Genomic DNA, 25,344 nt, shown 5'->3' on the forward strand with positions numbered 1-25,344 from the left:
AAATCACTACAGAGCCCATGTGGCCTGCTTGGGTTAGAATGTAGAGTGAAAAAAGCAGAAAAGAAAATTGTGGAAGTAGTATAGTTATAACACCTTAACACACACACACACACACCCTGTTCATAAAAAGCTGGAGAAAATATAACAAATGTTAATAATGATTATTTTGGAGTAGAGAGTCTGCAGGTAACTTCTTTGTATGTTTCTGTATTTTATTACTTTTTATAATAGCATAAATGACCACTGACTTCATTTTTTAAGAAAAGTTTATGGGGTACCTTCGATTCATCTCTTCCCCACAGTCTTATCATTACCTGCAACTGGCCTACTCTCTCCCATCCATTCTCTCTCCACTGCCAGGAGAATTTTCTTTCTAAATAAGAAATAGAATAATGTTTCTCTACCAATTAAAGGTCTTCCACAAATTACTGTTAATTTTCTTAAGTGTGATAATGGTACTGTGGGTTGGTAGGAGACTGAACTTAATCTTGAGAGATGGTTATTGAAGTGTTTAGAGTGAAGTGTCAAGATAGCTACAATTTTCTTTCCAATTATACCATAATTTTAATAAATTACATACATTTTAATACTTTTTTTTTTTTTTTTTTTTTTTTGCGGTAGGCGGGCCTCTCACTGTTGTGGCCTCTCCCCTTGCGGAGCACAGGCTCCGGAGCACAGGCTCAGCGGCCATGGCTCACGGGCCCAGCCGCCCTGCGGCATGCGGGACCCTCCCAGACCGGGGCACGAACCCGTGTCCCCCGCATCGGCAGGCGGACTCCCAACCACTGCGCCACCAGGGAAGCCCTTAATACTTATTTTTAAATTTTTATTAGATATTATTTTTAATTTTAAAAGTCACACATATGCACGTGTGTGTGTGTATACATATATATAAAATGCTTTTTATATAAATGTAAATTTTTTTTTTCTTTTTTAAAGAGAGAAAGAGGTAAAGCAAATGTGGCCAAATGTTGAATGCAGGAGGAGGGCATAATGGTGTTCATTGTATTGTTCTTCTAATTTCTTCAGATACTTTGAAATGTTTTCATAATAAAAAATGTTGAGGGGTAAAAGCCTTCTATGGCTGTGACTGCCTATACAAACTTCTGCCCTAAACTTTTACAATCTCACCCGAACCTATCTTGACAGTCGAAACTGCCAAGCCTCACCTCTATTTCATGCTCCAAGGTTTTAGTATGGAAATCATCTCATTCTTGTAAGATCTACTTTCAAATGCATGCATATTTTATAGCAATTGATAGAATACAAATTAATTTTTTAAGTATGAGGAATAACCTATTAGAAAGAAAAAATAAGGTGACCAGATGAGAAATTAACTGTGCAAAGGATAAATTTATGGCACAGTATAAACCTTCAGATTAACTATGTGTAAAAGGCATGATGCAAGCAAGTAAGAAATCCATACTGTTAGAATCTGGTGAAATAAAACCTGGTGATACTCAGCTGTGCTTAGTGTCTCCTCGCTGGCTAAATTCAAGTACCAGCCCTATCATTTAGTACCTGTGTGGTCTTGGACAAGTAACTTAACCTCTCTGAATCTCAACTGCTTTATGTGTAAAAAAGTGACAATGCCTTGTACCTCAGTAGGTGGCTGTGAGGATCAAATGAGAGAAGGGATGTATAAGCATGCTGTATTCTAGAAAGTACAATGTACATTTAAAGTATTATTAGTATCATTCTTATGAAAGCTTGATGAGCAGACTCCATCGCATCATGAACATATGAACAACTCAAAGGATGATCAGGACACAGAGGAATTCGGATTTTTGGAGTATCTTGCTCAGGAATTCACTCTTCTTAACACTGTTTACATAAATCAAAAAGTCCCCTCAGAGTTCCGGGTTCCTGGCTTGCATACAATTTCATTCAATTCTCATGGTGTGTTCTTTTTGCTTAAAATACCAGTCAGACCTGAGGATCACCTTCCATTTCTAAATTCTCAAGTTGGATTTGGGGAAGGTAAGGGAGACTCACCCATACTCAGAGGGGAAACTCCAAAATCCAAAACAAACAGAAAACCACACAAACACACCCTCTACAAGGCCTTTATTTGTGTGGGATCACGTACTAGGGTGAGGTCCCTGGGTGCTGCTGAGCCCCATTTCCTTGTATCCATCCTCCAGATGGCACATTGAATGATACCCAGGATGAGGGGCAGTCAGTCGCAGTGTCACGTCCACTTATGTAAACACAGGGCAACATCGTCTACCTGCACCCCCTCTACCTACCCACACCAGCGGGCCTGTCTGTGGTGAACTTACACCACACACTGGGATGGTATTCATTCTGCTGAGGCAGAGACGTTACCCCTTGGAAGTGAGTGTTTCTTAGTGAGAGTCATGGGTAGATTTTATTTTAGATGGCCTCGGCACCAGTCTCACTGTGGCCATCTCCCCGTAGATGGTGGACCCTTGGAAGGCAGGTACCATATCTTATTGATGCTTGTCACTCTACCCCTTGGTGTACAATAGTCCCTCAATAAATGTCACATCACTGAATTGAAATCTGCCTGCCACCTCTTTTGCATTTTCCAGATGATATGCATGCGTGCATTTGTCTTACTAAACCATTCATTCCTTCACTCACTCATTCATTCAACAATGAGTAACTCATGTGTCAGGCACTGCACTAGAGACAAGAGCAGAAAGTGATGTCCGGTGAGAATTGAGAATTCGGTGATAAATGCTGTCAGTGGAAGTCTATACAAGGGGCAAGATAAGCAGGGAAGCAGGTTGGTTCTCAGTTATGCTTTGGCAGGCATGGGAAAGGCTTGCTTACCCGAGGAAATAGCATTTCTGCTGGGCCTGGAGGATGAGCAGGAAGTCCATAGGCAGAGAAAAGGAAGACGAGCAGCTTCCTGGATTTGAACAGCATGAACAGAGGAGAGGGGCCAGGACATGTATCTGTCATCCTGGTGCCTGGGGCTAGTGTTTTCGAGTGGGGAAAGGTAGATGAGGCCAGAATCAGGGCTCAGGCAGTTTAAGAAAGACCTGAATGCCATGCTGAGAAGGGGTTCTTTTATCCTATGGGTGACAAGGATCTGCCACAGATTTCTGGGCAACAGCATGCCGTGATCTGTTTTAACCAAGGCTGCTTATTGTACATTAATTTTTCTATTCATCTGCTCTCTGCCACAAGGTTGGGAGTGTGTCATAAGCAGGGATACAGTCTTACCATTCCAGCACAATGGCCGACACAGGAGGAGAGGTCATTCCTATTCCAGAGGCAGGCCAGAGAGCTGATCCTCCACCATCACCTGCTCCTTCCGGCTGGAAGGTGAGCGTGGAGAACAGGTCATGAGCAGGGGCATGGAGATAACAATGGTGGCTGTGTTCATGGGGCAGCCAAGCGAGCCTGACTCACTTGGCAAGGAGTAACAGCATACAAGAGGAGGGGAAAGCAGAGGTCCCTCGTGGAGAAGGAGAATCAGGAAGAGAAATGTATTCATATAAAATGAATTTTATATGGTGGGAAACAACATGGAACCAAGAAGTCCCCTCGGGCTTCCCTGGTGGGGCAGTGGTTGAGAGTCCGCCTGCCGATGCAGGGACACAGGTTCGTGCCCCGGTCCGGGAAGATCCCGCATGCCGCGGAGCGGCTGGGCCCGTGAGCCATGGCCGCTGAGCCTGCGCGTCCAGAGCCTGTGCTCCGCAACGGGAGAGGCCACAACAGTGAGAGGCCCGCGTACCACAAAAAAAAAAAAAAAAAAAAAAGAAGTCCCCTCTAAGCTACCAGCTGGACCTTCTGCATGATCCCTCCAGCTGGCAGGAAGTTCCAGCCAAGGGGAACACATACCCACATTCTGGCTCCAGGAAGTGTCTAGTCAATCATGAGGTGATTCCACTGAGTTCCAGCTACTCATCACTTCTGAAGTTGCCCAGCTGGGCCTGGGCCAAGGGACCCACGGGTAGGGGAGTCAGCAGGCTTCTTGTCCATACCCCTCTAAGGATACAAGGCAGGGGAGGGGTCAGCAGTATCCTCAACCCACCTGCATCCAGGGGAAACCCAGACTCTCTAGGTTGTGGAAACCGTCCAGAATGAGCCCAGGAGCCAGACAAGATCGCCCACAAGTAGCCCCACCTAGCAACCAATCTCAGCTCTCTGCTGGGCAATTTAGAATTGCACTAGCAGGCTTCGTTTTCCTAGTCTATCAGGGTCCAAAAAACTGTAACAGGAGGTGTGTTTTCTTTCCCTCTGTTCTGGGAAGGGAAATAACACTACCAGCTACTATTACAGAGGACCTATCTGGTATTCGGAACTTAACGCTGCTTCTCTCTCATGTTTACAACTCTGACAGGTAAGCATTATCATTTGTGTTAAAGCTGAAAAACTGAGGTTCAGTTGTTTCCTGGTACACGGTAGAGTGGGGGTGAAACCCTGACCGGGCTATAACTCCCCCCACCTCAGCAAGCTGCCATAGAAGCCAACCGTACAGCAGGAATATGCTCTAGTCATCAGGGCCTGTGGACTCCACACGCCTGCCTCTACCAGCCCCATGAGAGAAAAGACAAAGGAGGCCATTCTGAGGCCAGCCTCCTGGAGCCAGCAAAGACATAGAAAATAAGTCAACTACGCATAGCATTATCAGGAAGGAGACACACGTGCGATCCAGGTAGCCCATTTCCTTCTTGGTGTATGAATACCCTGAGGTCCAAAGCCCTGCCCAGGCCACACACTCCTCAGTGACCCTGACTTTTACCCCGTGACACCTGAGCGAGACTCTGCAAGATGTCTTCTATTGGAGGAATTCAAAATACTGCAACAATCTGGCCTAAGGAGGGGAGACTCACAGCAGGTCGCCCCACGGGGCACAGTAAGAGCTGGGGTGGGATCCCTGTACGGGACGTGAGCCCACACCGTGATGCAGCCTCTGAGACCACAAGACACCCTACCCTCTCTGGGCCAGCCCTGCCAGCCAGAGCTTGGGTGTCATCCTGGACTCTGCCCTCCCCCTCATGTCCCACATCTAATTAGGTACCTAATCAATCCTCAGAGCAACCTCTATAAAAGGTCTTGACCCCATCCCCTCCTCAAATTAGTCTGGCACTTGCCACATCCCACCCAGATTACTGTCCCCATTCTATCCGTGCTTCCAGCTGGAGGGCTCTTTCTGAAACACACATCTGCTCACCTTACCTCCCTGCTCATCTGGCCCATACCTCTCAGTGTAAAGTTCAACCGCCTTGGCTTAGCTCCCATGGCCTGTGTCTGCCTCCTGCTCTCCTCCTGGCTTCTCCATTCAGCACATTCACCCTTTGCCTGTACTATCCTGAATGCATTGTGCTATTTCAGGACCATGTACCTGCTGGCCTCACTTCCTTAGAAGGCCCTTCCCCTCTGATAACTCCTGGCAGTCCTTCAAAACTCAATTCAAATACCACCTCTTCCAGGAAGCCCTTCTCGGATACTCCAGTCTGACTTAGATGGCTTCTCATTTAGACTCCCAGCCCCCCAGTACTTCCCTCTATCACAGCACTTAGAGTTGTTCATCTCTCTTTTATGATTCCTGCACAAGTTTCTGGAAAAGAGGAACTAAGCTCAAACAAGGCCTCAGTTGATTTTGTACCTGTAGCAACACCCAGGCACCCAGCACAATGCTTGAAACACAACAGGAATTTCTGGATAGAAAAATCAGTGGGTCGGACTTCCCTGGTGGTGCAGTGGTTAGGAATCTGCCTGCCAATGCAGGGGACACGGGTTCGATCCCTGTTCTGGGAAGATCCCACATGCTGCAGAGCAACTAATCCCATGCACCACAACTACTGAGCCTGCACGCCACAACTACTGAAGCCTGTGCGCCTAGAGCTCATGCTCCACAACAAGAAAAGCCACCGCAATGAGAAGCCCACGCACCACAACGAAGAGTAGCCCCCACTTACCACAACTAGAGAAAGCCCGCAAGCAGCAACAAAGACCCAATGCAGCCAAAAAAAGATTAAAAAAAAAATCAGTGGGTCTCCTCCCCAATAAACGGGTCCCTCTGATTACAGACTGGGGGATCTTTATGCTTCAGGTGACTATAAAAGCTCATCAGCCTATGCAACTAAGCTCAGCTACTATGGGAACTGATCCTTCTACTCTGACCACACTCTTGCTTTGTGAAGTCCTGTGTGGTCACAGTGAACTTTCTCGACCCTGAATACCAGTTATCACAAACAATCAGTGGCCCCTGGAATCAGTTTTATGGCCACAGTAAGGGGCGGAGTGGGGGAGTACAACCAGTGGTCACTGGGCTCTAAGATTTATAATCTCTGGTCAAAGGATGCTGGACGCTGTGCTGGGTCCAGAGAGCCAGGCAACCTCAGCAGTATTCATCTGAATGTGTCTAGCTCCGCCCGCTCAGGAGTTAGCTCTTGGTTACTGAAAAGTTCAGTCTTGTGAAATGGGTTTGGTTTCAAGTTTCCTGTCACTGGCTTACTTATTTAAAAACTACACCCTGTGTATTCCCTGAAAGAGATAAAGTGCCAGTGGTCTGATTCAGAAGCTTCTTGCCATCAGCCCCTATGTGAAGAAAACCTTATCTGAGAAATGAAACTCAGGAGGGGGACACTCGTCATTTCTTTCCCAGGAGCTCAGTGTTTTCAACTGTAAGATGAGGGAGGAAGGCCTAGTGGGCGCTGACCCCTCCTGGCAATGACATTGGGAGAGACTGGGCCCATTCTTCCTAACCTGACTCTTTTCCCTTTCCCCCCCACCCCACTGACCTTGAGATCAAAGTGAGCAATTTTCTTGGCATGAAGGTAGTTCACCCCTTCCAGGATCTGCTTAATGAAGCTGGTGGCCTCCTCCTCACTCAGGGACTCCTTCTGGGCCAGGAAGTCGAAGAGCTCTCCTCCGGACACTCTGCAAGACACCGGTAAGGAGGGCCCAGGCCCAGTCAGACCTGTGTGTCCTGAGCCCAAGCCCATGGGTGCAACCCCTGACCCTGTCTCCAGGCACCGCGCTTAGCAGAATCCCCTCACTCATCTCTGGGGCTCTATCCAGCCAGCACAGGGACTGACTTTCCTTCTATTTCTACTTGCTGTGTTCCTCCCTTTGGATCACAAGGGCAGGAACCACCCTTAGGGTGTCACCAGAAGGGTCTCTGCTCACACTCTAGGCCCAGGTCCCTTGTTATCCTAGGTGCTACCCCTCCCCACAATATGACTCAAGTGACAGAGGACAGAAACAAGTGCTGTGGGATGACAAAGAGGAACATATGCTGGGACAGAAACTGGAGACTTAGGTTCCAGTCCAGCCCTGCTACTGGCTTTGGACAACTCACTCCCCTGCCCGGTCCAGGCAGGCCTCAGTTTCCTCACCTGCAAAATGAGCAGACTGATCAAGATGGCTCCCAAAGCCCCTTTCTTTCATCTTATAAAAGATGACCTCTTCAAAGACATGTCCCTAACTTAAACATCAAGACCCACTAATTATATTCATCTCTAAAAACTCTAAAATACTGCTTTTGTCCTCCCATTCTACGCTCCTGCACCCTATGTTTGATGTGGCAGGAATAGAGAGACCCATGGAGCAAAAAGACTAGTTTACAGTTTTATCTGAATTGGGGATTTATGGTTGCCAGATAAAATGGGAGATTTTTATTTGCTAAATCTGGCAGTCCTACTGGGCTTGTTTGGCCTCTGACAGATGCTGGAGTGTCCAGCCGACACGTGCTTCTCTGGAGCTGCAACATAGCCAAGGGTGACCCCAGGAAAAGATCTCAGGAAGGGATCTGGGCCAGAGAGCCCAGGAACTCAGGATCACCCGGAAAACTTGTTTAAAATGCAGATTTCCGGGTCCCACCACAGACCCTACCAAATTAGACTCTCTAGCAGCTAGGCCTCAGAACCTGTATTTTTATAACAGCAACATAGTAATGGTAATTAATATTCACTGAATACTTACTCTGTGCATAATGTATACTTTTTGTACATTATCTCATTTAATCATCACAATACCCTATGAGCTAAAGTACAATACTATTAGTTTCCTATTTCACAGTTGAAGAGACAGAGGCTCAGAGAGGTTAAGTCACTTGTCCAAGGTCAAACAGCCTGTAAGTGGTAGAATCAGGATTCAAACCCAGGCAGAATGACTCTCAACCACTATATCACAGAGTGTCCTCAAATGATTTTCATATGGCCAGAATGGCTTCTGTCCCAGTTTGGGGACTCATTCACTCCCTGCCATCTAGTCCATCCTAAATAAAGAGCCTCAAAATCTTTTTCCTTTCTTTAAAAGTGTCCAGAAGCATACATAGACCCACTCATCAACCTTAGCATCATGAAAAACAGAACAACTGAACACAATGTCATACAATAGGAAGTACACAGCAACACCTACAAAGTACTGCAACTTAAAAAACTGAACCTACGTCTGGTGGTGCCTCTTGTTCAGTGCTGTTGACAGAACTCTGCAGTGATGGAAATATTCTCTCTATATGCTGTCCAATATAGCAGCCACTAGTCACATATGGCTAGTGAGGATTTGAAATACGGCTAATGCAACTGAGGAACTGACTTTTAAATTTTAATTCATTTTAATTCAAAAACTGAAGTGGTGTAAAATATTTTCCTTTAAATACAACTTTATTTTTTTGGCAGGATCGCACTCTAACCATTGCATTGCAAATGAATTGAAATGTGCTGTAAGTGTAAGATACACACTGGGTTTTGAAGACACAGGATGAGAAAAAGAATGTAAACTATCTCATTAATGAGTTTTACAGTGATTACATGTTCAAATGATAATATTTTGTATATATTGAGTTAAATAAAAAATATTATTAAAACTAATTTACCGGGGCTTCCTTGGTGGCGCAGTGGTTGAGAGTCCGCCTGCCGATGCAGGGGACACGGGTTCGTGCCCCGGTCCGGGAAGATCCCACATGCCACGGAGCAGCTAGGCCCGTGAGCCATGGCCACTGAGCCTGCGCGTCTGGAGCCTGTGCTCCGCAACGGGAGAGGCCACAGCAGTGGGAGGCCCACGTACCGCAAAAAACAAACAAACAAACAAAAAAAAAAACCCCCCAAAAACGAATTTACCTTGTTCTTTTTACTTCTTATTCAATATGGCTGCTGGAAAATCTGGCATTTCCATTGCATATGTTGTTTGCACTATATTCTTACTGAACATCACCAATAGGAAGGGTATCTTGTTTAGGTCTAACTATAGGTTTCAGGAAATACAGGACATAGAGGAACAAATTAAACAACACCATGAGGAAGGGATAAGCCGAAACCAGACTGTGAGACAATCAACAGGACAAATGACCTAATTCTCCCAACAAATCAATGGCATCAAAAAAGGGAGGGAGGGCTTCCCTGGTGGCACAGTGGTTAAGAATCCGTCTGCCAATGCAGGGGACATGGGTTCGATCCCTGGCCCGGGAAGATCCCACATGCCACGGAGCAACTAAGCCCGTGCACCACAACTACTGAGCCTGTACTCTAGAGCCCGCGAGCCACAACTACTGAAAACCGCAAGCCTAGAGCCCGTGCTCCGTAATAAGAGAAACCACCGCAATAAGAAGCCTGTGCACTGCAATGAAGAGTAGCCCCCGCTCGCCACAACTAGAAAAAGCCCGTGCGCAACAACAAAGACACAACATAGCCAAAAATAAATAAATAAATTATTTTAAAAGGAAGGGAAGGAGAACTGCCATAGAATAAGAGACATGGGAAACAAAAGAACCAGACACAGCATGTGGACTTCCCTCATTTGGATGCTAATTCAAATAAAACAACCGTAAAAAGGTATCTTTGGGTCCATCAGGAATATCACTATGGACTGGAGTGTAGACAGCCTCGGTGGTCTGGGGCCTGGCTGGCTGGATAATTCTGTCGGGTGTGATAAATCCATGGTGGCTGCATTTTAAAAACTGCAGTCAATGAGAGATGCATACTAAAGTGTTTGTATGTAAAATGACATGATGTCTGAGGTTTGCTTTAAAGTACTGCAGCAAACAAACAGCTGGATTCGGGGGAAGTAGGATTTGATGTAAAACAAGACTGGCAAAATGGTGATAATGTGAAGCTGGGGGATGTGCCTATGAGGGTTCTTACATCCTTCTCTCTACTTCTGTATATGTTTGAAATCCTCCATAATAAGAGGCTAACAGTAAACTTCTAGGGAAGCAAACTCCTCGCTCTCCCTCAGTGACCCCTGCACAGAAACCATCGTCACTTGGAAGTTCTTCCCTAACAGATGAGGAAACCAAACCCACAGGAGGGGAAGTGGCCATGCAAGGTCTCCTAGCAAGAGAGTGCATGGTCAAGACCATGTCCAAGTCCCAGACCCCAGTCCAATACCATGCACCATATCATTGTTGGGGGTGGTAGTGCTGGAAGAGGGCTTGGTTTTGAGTTTATTTAGAGTTCACCACCTGTGTGATATACTTCCCCAAGCATTCTCTCACTTGAGACTCACATCCGCCCTGAGGGGTAGATGGAACTTCTGTCCTGGTTTCCCAAACAAGGAAACTGGGGCCCCAAGAGAGCAGTGACTTGCCCAAGGTGACACAGCTAGTAAGTGGCAGAACCAGGATTTAGATCCAGATCTTCTCAATCCCGGTGCACCACGTGTTCCTCTCGCCACGCTCTACCCCTATTATAAGGCTCGAGTTGCTGATGCAAAAAAGAAAACCCAAAGCCACCCCAAGCCCTAGGCTGTCATCTGCCATCCCTGTCCAGCTGCCTCCGTGCCCTCATACACTGGGCTGCCACTGTCTGGCTGGCTCTCTCCCCAGCTAGATTACCTTTGCTTCCACAGCACCTTGTACAAGACATTCAAGAGAAGGTGGGCGAATAAAAAAAAACAAAGGAAAGAAGTAAGACATTTAAAATATCAACATGGCACAGAATATTCTGTATCATACAGAAGTGAAGTCTTGGCATTTTCAAGAGACCTGTCAGGAGCCTTCTGCAAATTTTCAAATCCACAGTGTCCCTCAGGAACACAAGGACCTAGCCCAATCCTTGTTTTTATACTTCCAGCCTTGCTGGGTGGTGCAAGGCTGTGACCTCGGGCATATCCTGCCCTTCCTACCTTAAATAGAACACTGAGCAAATGTAAAAGAACTTCATGATAATGTGGATGTGTTCTGTCACCCCAAATTACTGATGTAAAGGCCCAGGCAGGGTGAGGACTTTGGGGGACAGTAATCAGCTGTTCTGTTGGAAGGTGTGATCTGGGCAGGAGACGGAGTGAGACATGATCTTCTTTGGACAAAGAGGGGAACAGCCATGGTGACCCTTAGAATCGTCCCCAGAGACTTGGAAAGGTGGGAGGCTGATGAGCCTGCCAGGTATCTGTCCCAGCCCTGGACACCCAGGCCAGGGACACTCACATCAATCCTCAGGCACCTGTTCTCAAGGCCGTCAAGGAGCCTGGGTTTTGTTTCTACCCCCAAACCTAGTTTCTCCCAAGGGCTTCTCAGCCCCAAGATCTCTGCCATGGAGTCATCCCCACTCCACCCAAGCTTCTCTCCTCTCACACCCCTGAACAATTTGACTTAAAGAGGAAAAGCAAAACCTAACAGCCAGCCTCTGCTCTCCTCCAGTGTCCCCAGGACCAGTTGCCTTCCTGCTAATCTGACCCTTGCCTCCTTCCTCCCTGCAGTTTGATCTGGCTGCTAGAAACGCTTTTCAGAACTCTTTCAAAAGCAACCAACCGTTTAGAGGGAGTGCTCAAATGACCTGTGTAGGCAGTGATTTGGGAAGGACGCTGCCAGAGCTGTTGGGGCCCAGAAAGCTGGACTCAGTTCAAGGCCTGGGAAGCATTGCCGCCACCTTGGAGCGCTCTGTCAGGCCCTGCTCTGGTATGTTCCCGCCGCTGTATTGCTTTCCACAGCTTGGAGTCAGGGAGGCCCCAGAGAGGTCAGGGGCCTGGGATGGAAGGGCTGCCCAACCCTCCCAGGGCAGACCTACATTTTTCAGAGCCAGCTCCACATGTGGCATGAGTTAATCCTTTGAGAGTTTGAAAATATTCTTTACACCCTACAGAAGTCAACTTACATGGACAACTCAATCTTTCCCAACCCTGCCATCACCAGTCCTGACGGCTGCTGCATAGGCGATCATGGACAGGGTAAAAACAGCTGAAGGGGACTTAAATCAGGGTTGGGAATGTCCTCTGAGCACTGGTCACTTCAGCTGAAGCCTTGCACTAAACAGTGCTGAGAGGTAGATCCATCCACAAACCCTGCAAATATCAACTGAGCAGGTGGGCTCTGACACCCGTGTTTAAGTACCAGGCAAACCCACTAGCCTAGTAGGGCACAGTGAGGACCAGGAGGCCAAAGGCTCCTAAGCAGCCCAACAGAGGTCACCAAGTCCAAACATGAAAGCCCATGAAAAGCCCTTCTCTCCTGGAAGGTCCTCCTCTCAGACCCTGGTCACACAAGATTGAGGCACTGCCTTAGCAATCCCTAGCTCCATAGCCAGGCACCCTGAGACAATGAGGCAGCTTGAAAGTAAAGGAGGAGACAGAGAAACTACGAACAGACAGAACTTCACAGACACAGCAGCTCACAGGAGCACCAGTGTGACAACTGATGTTACGGGTGGTGACAGCTCACAAGAAGAGGGCATGTAACTCTTGGTTAGCCATGAAGGCTGCTGGGAGAAACAGGGACATCTCAAGAGCATCCGAGACCCCAACTCCTGGGGTTCTACAAACAGGGAGTAACAGACAACTTCCCCAGCAATGACAGAAATGCCAATTAAAATGACAAAAAAGTATCATAACTGTAAAAGGCAATAATGAACCCTGCTTTAAAACAAATGACCCAGGGCCGGCAAGGCTGCAGGCAGAAAGAAACGCTCCCATGTTGCACGTGGTGCTGGTTAACCTGTCCTATGAAAGTGAGGATACCAAGAGCCCTAAAAATGTCAGCCCGATTGCCCCATTCCTGAGGATCTGTCTAAAAAAATTAATCCAAAAGAAAAGGGGGAAAACACAGGAAGAAAGTTGTTTTATGGCAGTAAAATGTGTAATGGTTAAAAGCTGGAAATTAAAACACCAAATGTCCAACAACAGGGAGATACGGGTATGTAATGTAATGAAACATGATATAGTCAGTTAAAAGGGAAAAAGCTATTCATGGCATTATGTTAACTGGGGGAAAAGTAGAGCAGGAAATTGTACAAGTACAATGAGTGCATGCAAATAGATAATGACTGAGAGGAACCACAGGGAAACAAATAGCTGTGTTTGGGTGGTAGGCATGTGAATGTAATTTCTTTTTAGTTGCTGTAAAGTTCTGACAACAGACTTAAAGAACTGGTCTGGCTTTCCCAGCAAAGGTGGGTTTGTCACTCTCTGCTGGGAACCAGTGCTAACCCTTAGCCTTGGGGCTTGCCACACCTTGGGCCATCCACGTGGCTGGCTACATCTGTGGGAACCCACCAGGCTTGTCTAAGTGAGGCAGGTATTTACACTGAGACTGGTCCAATTGGCTAAGAGGTCCCTGGGAGAAACACAGAGGACATTGGGAGTTAGACAAGGGGAGAGCATGGGTAAGTCTATGCACTTAAACACTGAGATGGATAATTTAAGAATCCAATGCAAAAGTATGCAAATGCCCATCTGCTACATAAATCTATAGGCTGACAACCAGAGCACAGTTCTCAAATTAGAATGGTCTCAAATGTCAGGTGGTCCACCCAACCCACAGGCAGGTTAAGGATGGCTGCCTGCTTTATAGATGAGAGCTGAAGCTCAGAGGGGTAAGGTGACTTGCCCCAGGTCACAAAGTCAGGGACTGCTGAGACAAATGCTGCCACTCCTCTGCTAACTGGCAGATGCCTCACGCCTCTGAGGCTCAGAACATTCTTTTTTTTTTTTTTTTTTTTTTTTTGTGGTACACGGGCCTCTCACTGTTGTGGCCTCTCCCCTTGCGGAGCACAGGCTCCGGATGCGCAAGCTCAGTGGCCAGGGCTCACGGGCCCAGGCGCTCCGCGGCACGTGGGATCCTCCCGGACCAGGGCACGAACCCGTGTCCCCTGCATCGGCAGGCAGACTCTCAACCACTGCGCCACCAGGGAAGTCCTCAGAACATTCTTGACACCCAGTCTTGCTGCTTGACTAGACACAGCCATTTCAACTTGTGCCACAGCCCAACTCAAACTCTACTAACCGCCGGAGGCCCACCTCCACCTCCCCAATCCATGGGGGGCATCTCCAGGAGGGACACCAGTTGGCCAACCAACCCCTGGAATCGTGATGTCACCCATCCAAATTCCACCAGACTGTGAAGGATTCCCCTGCAGGGCCAGCCCAAGGCCATCCCACCTCAAGCGCATAGCTATCTGCACAAGCAGGTGGACCCAGTCACTTCCTGGTTGTAGGATCTTGTAAATGACCCAGCCTCTCAGTGTTCTTGTCTGTAACATGGAGGTAATAAGAGTCTCCATGGGATAGGATTGTTATGAGGATTAAACGAGGTAACAGACATTCTCAGCAAAGTGAATAATACCAAGTCCTCTTGGCGTAAGTGGGACACTACCCTCAACACAGCTTCTGTGAAGACTGAACAAGACAACACGAAGGACCTAGCAAACGCTTGGCTTACAGCAGACCCCTCTAAGTAATAGTTACTATGATAATAATAAAGGCATCAAACGCAGCACAAAGGCAGGAGGGTTTTCCCAGGAAAGGGCTGAGAAGGGCTTTGCAGAGCCTGGAGGATGTTTGTTCTTCTCTTCCTCGTAGAACAGACTCTCCCTGACGGCCCCCTGCTCTGCCTTCCACCCTCTGCCCCCCTCATCCTCCCACGTGCTCACCAGCCAGGAAAGAACCCCAGCGCTCCCCACTTCTTCCCTCTGATCCCCAGGGTCCAGTGAAAGTCAGACCTAGACCCTCGCCCTCAGTCCCTGCTGCACAGCAAGCCCGGGTTCAGGAGGAGGATGGGGTAAATGAGGGAAACCACTTCCCACTGACTTCATCTCCTCCAGGTCAGGCTTCTGTCAGGTTGTTGCTCCCTCTGGGGCCTGTGGCTGGAGCTATCCCCCCACCCTGCTACCCCGCCCCCCCAGTCCCAGGCATCCACTCACAGCTCGAGGATGAGCACCACGTCAGTGCGGTTCTCGAAGACGTCGTGCAGCGTGATGACGTTGGGATGCAGCACCTGCCGCAGGATGCTCACCTCCCGCTCGATCTCCTCCCGGCACACACCCCGCCGGCTGGCCTGTCTCTGCCGCTTCTTGATGAACTTGGCTGCGTACTCCAGCCCCGTGCTCTTCTCTCGGCACTTCTTCACGATAGCGAACTGGCCGCTGTGGGGACACAGACCCACACAAGGAGGGCATTACTGTGGTTACTGGGGAAGTGACCTGGTTGTCACCCCTAGGCCACAGTAACTCAGAGTCATTCTTCCAGGGCAGGACAAATCATGCCACCAGCCAGCAACCCTACCTGGCCATCAACCAGTGAATGAGACAGAGTAAGTACTGGGCTTCCCTTCTGTTCATATGAATCCTTTACCTTTTACTAGGAAGGAATGTTGGTATTGTCACTCCCAGTGTACAGATGGGAACACTGAGGCCCTGAAAGGCTACTGGTTTCATCTAGATGACACAGCCTCATCGTTCCAAAGCCTCAGCTAGAACCCCTGTCTTGTGTCTACCAGATGAAATCACAATGTCCAGAGGTTTATACCACTTAATAAAAAGATTTTTAAGGAAAAGCAGGACTTTCCTGGTGGTCCAGTGGTTAAAACTCCATGCTCCCACTGCAGGGGGTGCAGGTTTGGCCGGGGAACTAAGATCCCACGTGCTGTGAGGTGTGGCACAAATAAATAAATAAATAATAAATAAATAAAATAAAAAGCAAAAATGGTCAGCATGGTCAAAATACTAACAGTAACAATCATCTGTTTGGGCCTCCCTTATCTGGAAGCAAGTACAAATTCATCTACTTGGAATTGTGAGGGGACAAAGCACCTCTATAGTCTCATGTTTGTACCTTTGTTTCCAAGCCCTCCCAACAAATAAAAATCTCAATTACCTGACATGAGCCAGGTAGTCAGACTATAGGGGACAGAGCTAGTATGAGGATGATGTACTTAAAGACGAGGCCAGAGGCTATGCCAGCTGGGTTTGGGGGGATCCTGGTGGAGGTGAGGGTGGGGTGGAGGCAGCCTAACATTGTTAGTAAGCTCAGTGGGTGTTCATCACGGTGAGAAGACTGATAGGACCACAGAATCGTAACATGTTAGGAAACTGAGGCACAGGAGACATCAAGTGACTCACCTGAGGTCATCACAGAGTTAATGGCAATGCCAGGCCGCAGGGCCGAGTGCCCAGCCCACTGTTCACAAAGCCACTAAGATAGTTAAAGGAGTCAAGATGATGCTTAGTGCCCTTCAGGGCTGGGCCTGAAGATCCTTCACTCCAGGGACCCAGACAGCAATCATGAAATGGTGTCCTTGTCAGAGTGGCAGGTGGCCCTAGGCCAGCCTCCCTGAGTGCTTCAGGGGCAGCCCCCCCACCACACACACACACACACACACACACACGCACGCACGCGCACACACACACACACACACACACACACACGGAAGGGCAGCGGCCTCCTGTTTCACCATCTCAGTCCAGGCAACCGGTAGGGGCCACTCGAAGTCCCTGCCCAGTGGCCACCCTCTTGTGGGTCTTCCCACTCCCCTTCCACCAGTGCCCCATGTTTTCTTGCCAACCACAATACCCACTGCTTGAGACAGAACTCAGAAAATTTTAAGGTTCAGCTTAATGGCTAAACAAGGGGCCATGAGACTCCACACTTTGGAGGTACTCTCTTAGTGGCTCTGGAGTAAAAGTTACACACAAGTGCTCTGGATATTTGCCTCAACCTCAGAAAACAGCATCACATCTGAGCCACTCCATTACTAGAATAATCCTTAGTGAGACAGCCTTCAAAATAAACCCAAGTGATTTAAAAAAAAAAAGTCAAGTAGAGCAAGTAAGGAATAGATATGCCAACACTTAAATAGAATTCTATGGCAAACACCTTAGAGATCTTGCCAAACACATGTTCATGCATCTCTCCATCCCCTCATCCCCCAATCACCCACTGCTACCTGAGCATCTACTCTGTGCCAGGCTCTGAGCTGCACAGTAAGGGGCAGGGACCAAAGGCACAGACATCAGATACAGATGGAGCTCTGGGGAGGGAGAGGGCCCTGGCTGCTTGGCTGGGCTGGGAAGCCTTTGTGGAGCCAAATGTCTATCACACTGTCTGCTAACTCTAAACTATTAGAGTTAACTCAGCTATTTATGCCCCAAATATTGGCTCTGGGCTGTCTACACACTAGGGGGTGACACAGGTGGAGTGAAGCCAAGCCTCCCAAAGTCAGAGGGAACACATTCAGTGAGATCTCTGGTCACTGGAAGCTGCTTTGGGCCTTGGGACATCAGGTGGCTTAGTGGGTGCCACCAAACACTGGACAAAGCCTCCAGTCCCAGGCAGCTGTAAGTCTCTGTGTCAGGATGGCCACACTCCTTTCCTCTCTCTCTGACACCTCAAGGGGCCTGGCATTGGCAGCCCTGAGGGATGGGAAAACCAAAGCTTAAGGATTTTAAGCGATTTGTTTAAGTTTACAGAGCACAGAGGTGGAGGCACAGGGATTTTATAAGGCAGAGCTAAATATTTCAGGTTACCTTGACAAAGCTTTCCCTTTTCCTGTGAGGGAAACGGAGGCATTTTTCTGTATCACATGCCTGAAAAATTTCTCAAACTCTCAAAAAGCAAATGAGTGTTTGCTCTTCCTGGTTGAGTGTTCTCTCTGTGAGAGCAGCTGCGGCAGTGACAGGTGACTGGGGGTCAGGCCTAACACAAGCAGGCATCTTCCTCCAGCCAAAAGGAGGTATTCTGAGAGTGCATGACTAACACAGAACCAAATACCAAGTAACGTCACTCATCTTCCCTCTCTTCACGGGACAGCGGTCCTCTACTCAACCTGCCCTGGGGAGCCTCAAGGAGAGCCAAGGCCACTTGCTGGTTTTCCCCTCTCCTTGAGCTGGTACTGGGAAGTGTGCAGAATATGCTCCACGAGGCCAGCCCTGGGGCAGGGAGGCCTTGGGCAGGGAGAGCAGCCTTCCGGGTCAGACAGGCCTGGCCTCAGGAAACTTACGCTTTCTGGCTATCTGCTCTGAGCAGCAGTTTCCTCATCTGTAAAATGGGAACTGTGACTCCCTACCAGGGAATTGTGAAGACCGGAAATATGTCATGCCGGCTCACAGGCAGCTCCAGTAAACAGTGACTATTACGTCTTATTAGTTAGTTGCTCACGTGAAGGCAGAAGTCACTGATCTACATGGTCTGCAATGTGTGGCCAGGGCATCAGTGCGATTTTAACACATCCCCACCTCACCCCCTGACGATTCCAGTGCACAACCAGATATGGGGATATCTTTGTTCTAAGCAATTAACCAACTCTTTTCATCCTTAGAGCAGTGGTTCTCAACCCTGGCTGCACACTGGAATCAGCAGGGGAATTTTTTTTTTTTTGGCCACACTGCACAGCATGTGGGATCTCAGTTCCCCAGCCAGAGATCGAACCCGTGCCCCCTGCAGTGGAAGCGCAGAGTCGTAACCACGGGGCCACCAGGGAAGTCCCGGGGAATTTTAAAATTACTGCTGCCTGGGTCCTACCTCCAGGGATTCTGATCTCCAGGGTCTGGGCTGCAGCCTGGGAATCAAGATATTTAAAAGCTTTCCGGGTGACCGTGACGTGCAGTCCAAGCTGAGAGACACCAACTTACAACAGTCTTCTGATTATCTCCATTTTCTAGATGAAAAAAGTACACCGCCGTTACTCATATTATTCCTTGCCCTCTTCAGTATTGATATATTACCCTCTCCCTTAGTTCTCTGATCTGATCATTAGAAGGAGGATGGGAGGGGAGAAAAGGATGGGAGGGGAGAAAAGGATGGGAGGGGAGAAAGTAAGCGGGGAGGAGTATCATCTCTTCCACCAGGACAGTTTTTGCTTGATTTGCAAATCAAGGCAGAAGACCACCCTGGGCTCTGGGAAATAACAGGAATAGAAGTGTGCAGTTGGGCACCCCCTGGTCACTGTACCCACAGCAGATGCACGAAAGCCAGACCTGAGGTGGCTTCGTCACGCCCCCAAGAAGACCCAAGGGCAGGTGGAAGCAGTGATGGTGATGAGCCCTTGTCTGCCCATCAGGAAGGCTCTGAAGCCAGAAATTCAGGCCCTGGGATGCAGAAGTTGCTCAGCTAGGCTACAGGGCAAGGGGTGGACAGCGAGAGCCCCTCTAGGTTAGGACAGAGCCACCCAGGGTATATCCCGGGAGGGAGCAGAGAGGAGCCATCCGACCATAAGGGAAGTGATTGCCAACACTAATTCAAAAATTATGGGAATGCTGAAACACTGATATACGTAGGCAGAGCATGCATATTCCTATTCCCGCCTCCCTAGCAAGAGTCAGTTCCTAACCTGAATGCAGCAAAGGGAGGGTAGTCCGGAGGTCCAATTCCTGGTCCCTGTGACCTGCCACCAAAGCTTCGTGGGCTTGGACAAGGAGCTGCCTTCTCAGTTGTTTTCCTCCACCTGCCACCTGAAGTCTCACCTCAGAAAGCTTCCTGTCAGAAAGCTCCTAATAAGAGCCCATGACAACTCTGAACAGAAATGAAGCTTTCCCTTCACTCTCCAAATTCCATCTCTGGGCTGATGTCTGGAGACTTGGGTTCTGGTCAGGGCCCGTCCACTAACTGGTCATAACCCTGGGCAGCCTGTTCAACTCCCTGGGCCTCAGGGTTCTCCCTTGTCAAATGTGGATGAGAGGGCTTCCTTGGTGGCACAGTGGTTGAGAGTCTGCCTGACGATGCAGGGGACATGGGTTCGTGCCCCAGTCCGGGAAGATCCCACATGCCGTGGAGCGGATGGGCCCGTGAGCCATGGCCACTGAGCCTGCGCGTCCGGAGCCTGTGCTCCGCAACGGGAGAGGCCCCAACATTGAGAGGCCCACGTACCGCAAAAAAAAAAAAAAGAAAAAAATGTGGATGAGAAAACCCCATCTGTCCACCTCACAGGGCTGTTGGGGAAATCATGAGATAACACCTGACAAAGGACTTAACTATCCAGCACAGTAGAAAAACAGGAGGCGGGGGTGGGTGGAATGCTGAGCCCGAGGCTGGCTTGCAAAAGTCACGTAGGAGGGTTTCCTTGAAGGACAGTAAATCCGCAAGACACAGAAACTACCTTTCCTGCTCCTGCCAGCTGCTCTCCTGCAAGTATGTCAGGAACACGCCCCTCTTCCCAGGCAGAGGGCCCAGCCCCTCACTCACTCAGTGCCCCGGGAGAACAGAGCAGGCTGCGTGAAGATCAGCGTCACAGTCACAGACAGAACTCGGCAGGGCCCAGGGTGGCACCCCATGAGGGTCTCCTGTTGTCTGCCCAGGAATCAGATGAGGAGTAAACCTAGACCGGCTTCTCAGAACTCAAAAATAGTGTTACTGTCTCCAACACCAGCTCCTAAGCTTCATGGAAGAGCCTGGCTCAATTACCACCGAATTCTTCACCGCCAAAGAATAATCTGGGCGTGACCCAAATCTCACACCCTGAGATAGATTTTGTATAGCAATGTGGACATCCCAGCACTTACATCCAGCTTTTCTCTCTGCAAGCTAACTGTATTTTTATTCTCTCTTTTAATATTTGCAGGTACCATTCTTAGCTCCATTTTACAGATCAGAAAATGGAGGCTTAGGGAGGTTAAGTGACTTGGTAGTTGGGCCAGGTAGCAGGCCCTGATAGCAGGGCTAAAACATAGAGTCAGGTCAACTGACTCCAGCTTCAGTGAGACTCCCAAGGTAACTAGCCAGCAGTGATGTACCAAACAGTGAGGAGGGGGCCCACCCCAGAATGGAGGAGCATTTTATCACTGACAGTATTGAGAATTGCCAGTGCATGATGATAATAAAAAGTAGACTAATTTTTATTCAATTTTATCATTGGTTTTGAATTCTCCAAAGACAATGCACCCCTCATGGCCGGCATTGAGGCAAGACCACTCCCACTGCCTACCCACTCCCACCAGGTTGGCTATGGCCAACTAGACTTATTCTGGCAACTCCCAGGGGCTGACTGCCAAAGGTGTTTTGTAAGGGTTACGGATAGAGTGGGTCTAACTCATTCTCATTCTCAGTCAACCCTGAAGTGTCCAGGAACTTAGTAACTTGCCCCAAAGTCCCCAGTTGGTCAAGGCTGAGATGAGGCAGAGCTGTACAGAACGCAGACCCCCCACCCCAGGGAGGAGATGCCATGAGAGGTAAAAGGTAACAAATGGGAAGTGCTCCAAGTCAGAGGGATGTGGGGACCAGGTTCCTCCTCCCGCTTCCCCCAAGCAATCACTGCAGTTCCTCTTCCCATACTCCAGAACAATGAGCCACGATTCCTCTGGAATTAGCCTGCAAGTTTGCAGGACCACTGGGCGGGGATGATGCTTAGAAGCTTCCAGTCATGGCCACCCTAGGTGCAGCCCAGCTGGGACTGCAGCCCAGAATGGGACATTCAACCAACATGTGTCAAATGTGTGGACAAGAGGAGCTCAAATCTACAGTCTGCAGGAACCACATCAGCCTGATCCCAGAGGACCCACACCCCAATCCCAGGGCAATAGAGGATGGTGTTGCTGGCACCCTCCCCACTCCTCTGCCTGGTCAGGCTTGACTGACCCTGCCTCTTAACCCCCTCCCCCTTCCAACACATCTCATATCTAGCCAGCCACTCCTGATTCCCATGAACAAGATCTTTCTCCCATTGCCTTAGTAACCAACTTGCTTCTGGTCTCCTATACCCAAGTCCAGGATTTAGAGTCAAAAGACCCAGGTTCTATCTCCAGCTCTGCTACTGTGACTCTGAGCCTCAGTTTCCTTGTGTGTAACACAGACATAAGAATATCCCAATCTTACCAGGTTATAATGAGAAAGAAATAAGTATGTAAAAGCACTCAGTAAACTATAATTCTCTGTGAATGCGAATTATTCTTTCTTTCCATCCACTGGATCGCCATATCTGGATCCTGGTCTCCATTTTCCAGTCCCAGCCCTGAATCTGATTCAGCCCCTGTGAACCCCATCCACAGATCCCAGCTTAAAAATAGTGCTGGAGAGAACTGGGGCCGTTGAAAGGCAGGGTCCCCAGGTGGTGCCAGGATCCAGGAAGACAGAGAACACTTCAGGACACAGTCACCCAAGGTCAGGGCAAACAAGGGACCAGACATCCAGGAAGCCAAGAACGGGTGAAGAAATACAAGGGTGCCAGAAGTGGGAAGTAGCAAGTCAAGATTCCAGGCGAGAGAGATGAGGGTAAGGAGCAAAAATTTACCAAAAGCCAGGTGGGCAGTATGTCAGGAGCTAGGTGGGCAAGCGAGGAGTGAGAGGCACACTGGCTCAGCAGCCAGACCAGCAGCCGGCACATGGAGATTGGAGCAGACAGAAACATCAGCACAAGACCTGCAAACACAAGAGCGCCCAGAGCAGTTCAAATGGCCTTTTCTCCCAGCTAGTGTGCCAAACCCACTATCTAACGAATCCATTTCTCCTCTCTGACCGTGTTGCCCATACCTTTCTAGTCTCCTGATGATGATTTTAAAATTTATTTGAGGTATGAAACCCTCTCTCCAATAAATCTTGCACAGAAGCCCAATATGCAAAACAGATAAAAAGCAGTACTTCTGGGACTTCCCTGGTTAAGAATCCGCCTGCCAATGCAGGAGACATGGGTTTGAGCCCTGGTCTGGGAAGATCCCACATACCGCGGAGCAACTAAGGCCATGCGCCACAACTACTGAGCCTGCGCTCTAGAGCCCATGAGCCACAACTACTGAGCCTGTGTGCCACAACTACTGAAGTCCATGTGACTAGAGCCCGTGCTCCGCAACAAGAGAAGCCACCGCAATGAGAAGCCCGCACACCGCAATGAAGGGTAGCCCCTGCTCACCGCAACTAGAGTAAAGCCAGCACACAGCAACAAAGACCCAATGCAGCCAAAAATAGATATCAAAAATAAATAAATAAATTTATTTTTTTTTAAAAAAGGAGTACTTCTTTTTGGGGGAGAGGCACTCAGAGGTCACCTACTCAGAGCCCACCAACATGATGCCTAAAGGGGCTTCATGGAACCCCAAGGGCTTCAGGGAACACAATTTGAGAAGTACACTCTACAGCATGGAAGCATGCTCGTTGATGATCCCAAAGCAATTTCAAACTGTAAGAAAAAAGAAAAACAAAAGGAGAAATAGAAAACACTGATGAAATAATTCTCAAAATTATTATCTAGTCTTTTAAGAAGTTACTGACCAAGCCAAACTCAGGGTCACCAGGGTCACATGTAGGATAAGCATCAGGAACCAGAAGTTTCCAGGGAGCTGAACCCTGACCTACAAATGGCCCCTGTCCAAGAAGTCACAGGTGTCTGCCTGTGCTGGCCGGTGGCAGCTGCTTTCACATCTTAGCTCATTCAATTCCCTGTCCCTCAGACTAACTTCCTTCCTCTGACACTTTTTTTTTGTGGTGGGGGGGGCAGAAAAAATTCCTAAAGCGCAAAAAGGGAGGACTCGTCGAGCAGAGCCAAGTCAAGCTGAGCTATGATTACCTTTTGGAATCTATTTTTAAGTCTAAGCACATTTTGATGCTGTTGTCAAATGAACATGAGCCCACAAGTCCAAGGCCTGAAATAAATTAGGCTGGACTTGGCTATTAAGAGAAAGGTTTTCACCGAAAATACAGCTCAGTGTCCTCTGGTATTTCCCTTAGTTTAGACTCTAGATTCTAGACACTGACATGAGGTAGGTTACTATGGTTTGAAGTGTTAGCCTTGGAGGGTACCACCCACCACTTACCATCCACCCACCTGTCATCTAGTCCCCTAACTACCCACCCACCCATCCACCTAACTGTCCATTCACCAATCCATCCATTCACTAATGTACTCCTCCATCCCTCATGTATGGATCAGTGTCCTAAGTGCTACAAACAAGATGCACCCCACAACTTGAAGGGCTCACAGTCAACTGGGGAGATCAAACACTATGGAAAAAGAAATATGGAATGGATGTATAGAAAGAGCTGTCTCAGAGTCAACTGCATGGGAAACAGTAAGTGCTGCAGCAGTTCAACAGAGGGAGAAAGTATCCACCAAGGGGAGTCAGGGGAAGCCTTAAGGAGCAGGTGGGATTTGAACCAGGTGCAACAGTGTACTATCAGGCCATTCAAGACGGCTGTTCTCTTGTTCTCTGGACATCCCCTGCCTCACCTACACCCAACTCACCTGACTGACCTTCCCTCTTAATCATAGAGCCTAATCAGTCAATGCCTACATACTTGCCCCCGGCCCCAGCTAGTGATTGTTCTAATCTCTAGATCAGAACATCTTGACCAAGACAGCTCATCAAAGGGGCCATGAGGGGCTGCTCCTCTGTTGGTTTCCCTGGTAACCGATGAGCCAACCTGACATCAATTCCCTCTATAACTGGTAACCTCACTCTCCCACCCAGGAGTTGACTTGCTGCCCTGTCCTGCCCGTCATCTGCTGCACATGGTGAAGTGTCGCTCCAGGACCTTGCTTCAGACACGTAAGATCCCCCCAGGCATTAAACCACTGACGTCTCTGTTGCTGACTCCAGGCTCTTTCTTCGGTCTTGAGGCTGGGCAAGTACAGGGCCTGCAGGCCTGCGGGGTACAGCCCAACAGGCAGAAAAAGCTGGATGCAGACAGGCAAAGGGGAGTCAGCTCGCCACAGCTGGAGAAGCAGGGAGTGGTACACAGATGCTTTATTCTGGGCAGGCCCCAACTCACCACCTCTCTACCTCACTTCCTCCCCGTCAAGTGGCCACTTTCTCGAGGAAGTACATCAAGAAGCTGAACTTGCCCTTTCCTCTCCTCTTTGTGCGGGTGGAGGGAAAGGAAGACAAGTGGCCGGCAGCCAGTGATGTTCGCCTGTAGGGCTCCCTTCTCACCACCCGAGTTCCTGACAATCAGATACACCTTTGATTAACGAAAGAACTTCAGCAGAACAGGTCAACTTGCTTGATCCCAGAAATGCTAGCCAATTGGCCTTCACAGCCTAGGTGGAGCCCAGGAGGCTGGACCATAACAGATGTGACCTTTTGTATGAGCTCATGCTACAGAGCAAAAAAGGGACTACAACAGGAAGACAGAAAAATCCAGGCTGGTCGAGGTTCTGTTATTACTGTGTGGGGACAGGGTCCTCCCTCATAAAATGGTGAAGTGAACAGTTTATCATCTATAAAACCTCCCTCCCAACTTGCCAGACCACTCTAGTGCCAAGAGTTCTGTACCCAGCCTCTCTCCTATGAA

At 48.7% G+C, this 25,344-nt stretch overlaps 1 protein-coding gene across 1 annotated transcript in view; it reads right to left on the bottom strand.

Annotated features, from left to right (window-relative positions):
* The window catches only part of DAPK2 (death associated protein kinase 2), a gene marked incomplete at both ends in the record, with an annotated part of 117,422 nt that overhangs the window by 38,223 nt on the left and 53,855 nt on the right, over positions 1 to 25,344 (bottom strand). Inside the window, 2 exons of the mRNA XM_079701257.1 lie at positions 6,726 to 6,864; positions 15,057 to 15,278. Of these exons, the coding sequence (XP_079557383.1) occupies positions 6,726 to 6,864; positions 15,057 to 15,278 (361 nt within the window). The remainder of the gene's footprint in view (positions 1 to 6,725; positions 6,865 to 15,056; positions 15,279 to 25,344) is intronic.

This window comes from Hyperoodon ampullatus (genome assembly GCF_949752795.1).
Source record: "Hyperoodon ampullatus genome assembly, chromosome: 3".
Lineage (NCBI taxonomy): Eukaryota > Metazoa > Chordata > Mammalia > Artiodactyla > Ziphiidae > Hyperoodon > Hyperoodon ampullatus.